The sequence below is a fragment of the Crinia signifera genome, chromosome 6, assembly GCF_055691185.1.
Source record: "Crinia signifera chromosome 6, ASM5569118v1, whole genome shotgun sequence".
Taxonomy (NCBI): Eukaryota; Metazoa; Chordata; class Amphibia; order Anura; family Myobatrachidae; genus Crinia; species Crinia signifera.
In genome coordinates this window covers 154,188,263-154,196,516 of record NC_139222.1, presented here as the reverse complement: position 1 = coordinate 154,196,516, position 8,254 = coordinate 154,188,263, and the positions used below count along the sequence as shown (strand labels likewise).

Sequence of the window (8,254 nt, the reverse complement as noted above, 5' to 3'; positions counted from 1 at the left end):
AAAAAGAATGTTAAATTAAAGCACACACACACAGAAAAGTATAACTTTAATACACCCACATCCACAAACACATCACTTTTACACCGCTATACATACCGATCCAGGATCCAGCGCTGGTCTCTCTGCAGCAGAGCCGGACAGCCCGCACTATCAGCGGGCTGAACAGGCTTCCTCCGATTGGCGATATAAATCGCCAAAAACCCACCATCGATCTCTAATAAATGTCACCCTTGATATGATACACCATACGCTGGCTTTGTGACCTGGAAAATATGAACTGCATGAGAACCCAGTTTGAGAGCCATGAGTTTAATTAAAATTCATAAACCTCAAAGGGTATCCATGACAATAACCAGTCATGATTTTATAACTTCTTGAGAACCTGTGGAATAGCTCCTATAATTTTGTATTCAACGTTGTATACCTAAGAAACAAGGTATTTAGGTGCTTATTGATGATTATGCCATTTCAAAAAGCGATACCTTTTTATGTTTTGCTGGTAAATATTTAGAAAAATATAAAACAATAGATCTAACAAAAATCTTATAGATAGAAAAATATATTGTATACGATGTATCATATTTCTATGTAGTTGTTACTGTTTACATTTGAGTTCAGTTACTGCAGCTGAGTTATTATTCATTCCTTCATTTTTTCTGCTATTATTTCTTCGAATGAACGGCTCTGGTAAGCTGCGCTTCAGCAGTGTGGGTAGCCCATCCTGTAGTAGCAGACAGTCTGGAAGATGTGACAGCGGCAGAATGCACAGGGTTCACAGCAAGGTGGTGCTGGAGGCTTACAGCTGGATTTAAGAGGTACACAATTTGGAGGTGGGGGCGTTCGTGCCTTCTTTTTAGGGATAACCTTTTTCTGAAATACATGGGAGATTAATGAATAATTTCCACATAACCAAATTAAGCAGTTTGTAATATCTAGATTTAAAGTTATAGTCAAAACTGATGCATAGTAAATACTGTACTCACTACTACTAGACACTAACACTAATCACTCTTTTAGCTAAGGCTAAAACTAAAAATTGATACTATAAACAGTGCTATTTCTATGAATTGAATATAAATGAATGTTGTGGCTTGTTAATAGGTATGATCAGAGGCAGACCTCCTCAGTATATCAGCTACCAACAAGGGGGTAACTCGAAGTTTGTGGCCCATATATCAAACTCTTGATAGGGCCGACCCCCAGCTGTACAAAGCCCCTTAGGAGGCAGGAGAGTGAGAGGCAAAGTGTTTTGGGAAATAGAGAAAGAGAGAAAAGCAAGAAAGAGAGCAAGAGGAGAGTCTGGGAGAGATAGAGAGAGTGTTTCCTGGAAAAAATGGAATGAGAAAGAGAAAGGAACATCAGGGAGAGAGAGAAAAAGGGATGAGGAGAGGAAGAGATGGGATTAGAGAGACCTCACCTTCAAAATAAATTACCTTCTCGTCCTTGGGTTCCCATGCATTTGTGCCTCATAGCAATTAGATCCCCGACCCCTGCACCCTCTATAGATAGGCCACTGGCTTCAAGACCTCATGTATTTTTCCTTTACAGGATTTAATGTAGATCTCACTGAGTTTAAGAAACTGGTTGGTGTATGCATTGTTTAAACAGAAATTGTAGGATATATATATTTATATATATCTCCAATATATTGTTTCTATTTAAACAATGTGGTCACATTAAATGCATTGATCAATTTACGAACTAAATCTCCACTATTTATTATCAGTTCAGTTAGTGTGTGCAGAGCTCCTACAATGTCTGTTTGAACAATGTGGTCACAAGCCATAGGGCACCCCAAAACAAGGAAAGGTGAGTGCCGATGTTTAGTGTATATATTGTTTATTAGATTAATTTTTTAAATTAGTCTTATTGTGGTCACATTCTCTCATGCACCCTGTTTTAACCTATAGTGCATAGCTTATGTTGACCATTTCCCTAGATGATTAGTGACAGGTGTGTTGGTAATTGCTCACCTATAAAAGCATAGTCTGCTGTGAGCTTTAGACCAGATAGCATGCCTGGAATCAAACATTAATGTGATAGCTATGTGTATTGTAGCCATTTTAAGAAATAGTGTTAGGACCTGCAGAAAAGTGGGGTCCCTTGAAGGGAGCTGCAGGCTTAAATGCATCAATTCATGAACTAAATCTCCACTATTTATTAATATCAGTAAATTTAGTGAGTGCAGAGCCCCCTACAATTTCTGTTTAAACAATGTGGTCACAAGCCATAGGGCACCCCAAAACTAGGAAAGGTGAGTGCTGATGTTTAGTGTATACTATATATATATATATATATATATATACACACACACAAATACAGGGGGCCCAGCACTCACTACAACAAACTAACTCACCTTAACTTTCAAATAGTCAATGAAATAAATAATGGGGTTTTAGTTCATGAATTGATCAATGCATTTAAGCACTCCAACCAAGTGTGGGTGCTGTTTGCAACCCATTCGTAGGAATGGCGAGTGTGTTGGTACTTCTGTATCTGTCTGTCTATCTATCTATCTATCTATCTATCTATACATTAATAATAATAATAATAATTTTATTTATATAGCACTCTTTCTCCAATAGGACTCAAGGCGCTTAACAGATAGAATGATTGTAATACAGTACAACAACAATGAAGTACAGAAAAGCTTTTTATAAACAATACTTAACGGACTGAAGGAAACGCTTGAGTAAATAGGAAAGTCTTGAGTCTGTTTTTGAAGCATTCTAGAGTGGGGATCTCTCGAACTGTGTGGGGAAGTGAGTTCGATTAAGTCGGAGCTGAATGGCTAAAAGCTTGACCCCCAGATGAATTACAGTAGATCCTAGGTACTGCTAAAAGTCCTTCATCTACAGACCACATAATGTGGTGGGACAGTATGGAATCAGAAGCTGCTTCAGTTACCTTGGGCCTTGGTCATGTAGGGCTTTGAAACTCAGTAAATTGATATTGAAAATGATTAGCCATTTTATTGGCAGCCAGTGAAGGGAGTAATGGGAGTAATGTGGCTAGAACGGGGCTGGTTAGTTAACAGCCTGGCAGCTGTGTTTTGTACCAGCTGTAATCGGTGCAGTTCTTTTGCTGGTAGACCAAGGTAAAGGGCATTGCAGTAATCCAAATGAGATGATACAAATGCATGTATGACTTTTGGCAAATCTTCAGATGGGATTAAGTATTTGATTCTGGCTATGTTCCTCAGATGAAAGAATGAGGATTTGATTGTGGCTGATATCTGATGTTTAAGTGTCAATCCACCATCTAGTACCACGCCAAGATTCCGCACATGATCAGAGTTTTGTAATTCTGTACCCCCCAAGTGTCAGTCCAGTTGGGTGGCTGTGCTGCAGTCTTGTCCTTTGATGTTGAGGTCCAATCATAAGGACCTCTGTTTTATCAGGCAACTGGCACTCATCTATTCCTGGAGCTCAGCAATTTAGGGTTGCTACTGGGTTTTCAGTGCCCAGAGCAAAGGACAAGTACAGCTGTGTGTCATCTGCATAGCAGTGGTAGACAAGGCTATGGCATATATATATATATATATATATATATATATATATATATATACATAAAACGTTATTCTGTATTCCAAGGTAATGGTGTATACAGTGCATAATCTGGTAGATTATACTGAACGAACTGTCAATATTCACTATATATGTCCGTACCATGCATTGAAGTCATTTTACCTTATCCTTATCTTCCCAGTGCTCTAATTAGACTCCTAAAGTATAATATGTGACAAATTTAAACAAATTTTGTGGCTTAATAGAAGGAATAACACATTTATGGGGGTATGCAATCCCGGCTGTCGATCCCTCCCGACAGCTGTGATCCAGGCCCGTTTACGTTTTGCTCAACAGCAAATTGGCAGGCGGAAATCAATGTCCCAACTGCCGATTGGTGAAAAGTGGGAGTGTCCGTGTAAACGGCCGAGGATTGTCGATCTGCGTCCGGGATCGCGACAATCCACGGGTTTAATCGACAGGACGGACTCGACAGCTTCTAAGTCGGGCTTGTTCTGCCGTGATCTCTCTCAAATGCTGACGGTTAAGACAGCATTGATTAGGGACCTGCTGCTATTTCCCCCGTTGTGGCGGAACATTGCATACTCCCCTAAGTAGATCATTTCTTCAAATATATGCACACAAAATTCATATATAAAATCATAATGGCATACAATATGCATACAAACACTATATGAATTTTTAGCAATAGAGATGGTTTTTGTATACTATTGAATGCCATTATGTTTTTATATATGATTTGTGTCTGAATATGTTTTAGAATATGATCTATTAAAGGTGTGTACAGTGGATTGGCCATGGAAGTTACGAAGGGAATCATTAATGTGTTTTAAATCTCAGAGCAACTTTGTAGCTGGTTATACATCTTTAGATAATAATTTGTAACAGCCCTTGATGTTTTAGGCTAATTCACTAATCACCCTTCTCCTACACAAAACAGTGTAGAATATAACACTACAGTAGGATCAGTTGATTTATATTAATTAATAAAAAAATAAAAGGTTTGCCATATTCTATCCGTCTCTCAATCCACAAGCACAATTTACTATTGTCAGGTCTAGTTGACCAATATGACTATACCAGTTTGATGCTCAAGATGAAATTTGAGAAACTATTAAAAGCACACTGGTATACCAGATGTTACATATAAACTCTTGAAGCAGGGGGAAATAAATGATTAAAGTCCTAATACGAATTGGACACCAGTTGAATCTAAACAGTAAAAAACAGAACTCGTTTGTTTGGATGCATCAGAGGAAGTGAAGAGCATCCACTATGGTTTAACGGCAATGGCAATACCATTCCATATGTGCCACATATCACTCTCATTTGGCTCAAGGCATTCTGATATTAAGCTAGATCAAAGCTGTCTGCGCTTCATATGTTTTCATACTGTTATAGTGATTGCATTTAGTGACATAATTCATGGAAGCCAGGCCTAGATAATTAGATTGCCCTTTTGATTACAGGGAAAAAAGTGGAAGACGTTGAAAAGAAGAAACCTACTTGAGAGAGCTCATGTACATGAGATAAAGACGTTTCAGATTTCTATGACAGCTTTGATCTAGTTGAGCACTTGGCCTACATTTATGGTTTATGATTTGGTTGCATAACTCCTTGCTGGTTTCTAATATACATACAGGCCCTTATTCAGATCTGAGAACAAATTTGTTCTCAAAATGGACAAAACCATGTGCACTGCAGGTGGGGCAGATGTAACATGCAGAGAGAGTTACATTTGGGTGGGGTGTGTTGAAACTGAAATCTAAACTGAAGTGTAAACTGACACTGCAGGCTGGACGAAGCAAGTAATGAGGCAGAGGCTGGCTGGCAACTTTCAGCCTGGGGGACAGGCACAAGCAAGTGGCCCAGCTTTTCACAGGGAAAGGGAATGCAAAAATGAACATGAATCTAATGTTAGGAGTGGCTTTCAAACATACATATACACATATATATACTGTATTTGCCGGTGTATAAGACAACATTTTCCCCCTGAAAAATATGCCTCCAAGTGGGGGGTCGTCTTATACGCCGGGTGCACTTCGTAGGCATACATATAGCTGCCCCAAGGGTTACACTTTTATACATTTCATACACTCTCCTCGCCCCCCCCCTTCTTATGCATACCTTGATACTCCAAATCTCTTATAAGAGACATGTCAGTGCTGCCACTGTCCTCCCTGCCTAACCGCCTGTTACATTCAGCAGTGACATCAGCGGCAGGCTGGGGGATGTTCGCGGCGGCTCGGGAGGACTTGGGTGCCTGAGCGCTCCCGAGTCCCCCCGAGACGCGCCAAAAATACCCGAACCTGCAGCCAACGTCACTGCTGAATGTGACAGGCGGTTAGGCAGAGAGGACAGCGGCAGCACTGACATGTCTCTTATAAGAGATTTGGAGTATCGAGGTATGCATAAGAAGGGGGGGGGTCTCCCAGGTGGCTTAGGCAGGGGGGACAGCGGCAGCACTGCAGGGAAGCTGCAGGTGAGGGGGGCTTACAACTTTATGTGGTGGGTTTTGCTGGGGCAGGACAAACCTGCCCTGATAGGTTTGTCCTGCCCCAGCAAAACCCATCACTCAAGGGGTTAATACTGGTACTACAGGTATCCATAATATGGATTCAAGGGCAGACCAGACAGCTGCTAGTGACATGGAGTGTGGAAGGTGTGTGGAAAAGGGGGTAGTCTTATATGGTGAGTATATAACAAACTCTATATTTTGAGTGGAAATGTTGGGGGTCGTCTTACAGTATACGCCAAGTCGTTTTATATGCCGGCAAATACGGTATATATATATATATATATATATATATATATATACACACACACACATTTGAGGCATATTCAATTAGGTGGGAGTTTACCAAAATCTTCGATATTCATGGTTTTTTTGTGAACCTAAAATTTATATTTTAAGAAAAAATTGTCAGCACTTGCTCTGCAACCAATTCACTTAATTAGTCCTAAAATACTCACCTGCAACTTTGTCCATGGACCAGACACAGAACAGGTACTATTTCTAATGGGACCTACACACGAGGCGATTTCAGAGCATTTTCTAAGCGAACTCACTAGATCGCTAAGAAAATGCACCTACATTGCTCTGTGTGTATGGACTATAGAACCCTAAACCCGCTCCCCAAACACACACACTACACTGCTGCTAACCCTGCACTCAGTCCCCACACTCACTACCCGTGCAACTGTTCCCCACAACCACTACACTACCACAGCCCCTGCCCCCCCCACACACACACTATACTACCACTAACCCTGCGCCCGCTCCCCACACACTGTACACTACCACTAACCCTGCACTCACTCCCTACCCCTGCACCCACACACACTACACTACCATTAACACAGCACCTGCTCCCTCCACACACACACACTATACTATGGCTAACTCTGCGCCAGCTCCCCACACACACTACCGCTGCTAATCTGCTCCCGCTCCCCTCATGCACTACACTATCCCCTTGCGTCTGCACACAGCATAGACAACCATCAGCAGGCTGCAGGCTAATTTAAAAAATATCCCCTCCTGCAGGATTTTTCCTGTAAAAAATCATGCAACCAATTTTTTCTTAATTGTATACCCCAGGTATTTGGAAGAACACAAGCTCACAGATATACAAAATCGGAGGTCTAGATACCTTTTGTGGGCAACATTTTTTTTTAATAATCCCCTTAGTCCACACAAATTGTACAGAACCAAACATACCCTCCCTCCCGCCAGCCCACAGAGTTAATGACAGTGACACACATAATTCATATACACAACAACAATATTATATATAGAAATCCATAGAAATCAGGGCATTCATCAATTTCAAGTAGTTGTAATTGTAGTGTTTTTTTTTATTAAAGTGACATAGTGCTCAGAAAATAGCCATGAGCACTATGTCATTTTAATAAAGAAACACTACAATTACAACTGCTTGAAATCGGTGAATGCCCTGTTTTCTATGGACTTCTAATACTGTACATATGGATGGAAGAAATTGTTGATTGGCGTCTGAGTGCATTGGAGATATAGATAAATATATATTATATATATTAGGAGACCCTGCTCACCTCTGCCCTCTCTTCCAGTCCATGGGTCTCTCTTCATCATGATTCCTTTGACAGCAAGCCCCCAATAAGCCCTCCCCTTTTTCCACCCTTCCATTCCATGGAAAGGAAACCTGGTCATTGGTCTACAGCGGCCATCTTTTTGTAGCCTACTCTGGAGGCAGACACATATTTTGTTGACCCCTGCTTCTCCATATCCCTTAAATGCTGAACAGCCAATGGGAGCAGGATCATTGTCTGCCTCCCTCCTTCCGACGGTCGGGACTCGGGAGGCCCTGACTGCCTGTCTCCCTCTGACAGTCGGGACTTGGGAGGCGCTGGCCTGGGAAGGGAGGGTTGTGGGGAGCAGATACCACCCTGTCCCCTGGACCGGGCCACTGTATTGATGGCTGCCATGACCGCCGACAGTCGGATACTCGGCCTGCAGCCGCAGCTTGATAATACAATGGACCACCAGGGCAGCCGTGGCACTATATGATAAGGCGGCCAGGGGGGCACCTGGCACCCTGCCCCCCAGGCCCAGCCTGCCTCTGTACTGAGGACTGAGGCAACCAGGGACCAGAAACATGCTGACTGAGGCACAAACAAAGCTGGCACACAGGACGCTGCATACAAGGTCCTGGGACCGGGAACACTCTGGAGCAGGAACCCTGACA

General features: G+C 41.9%; 1 protein-coding gene across 1 annotated transcript in view; it reads right to left on the bottom strand.

Moving 5' to 3' along the window:
• Positions 1–699: 699 nt before the first annotated feature.
• LOC146007113 (agouti-signaling protein-like) overlaps positions 700–8,254 on the bottom strand; it is a 30,454-nt gene continuing 22,899 nt past the window's right edge. Inside the window, exon 3 of the mRNA XM_083145493.1 lies at positions 700–870. Within this exon, the coding sequence (XP_083001619.1) occupies positions 700–870 (171 nt within the window). The remainder of the gene's footprint in view (positions 871–8,254) is intronic.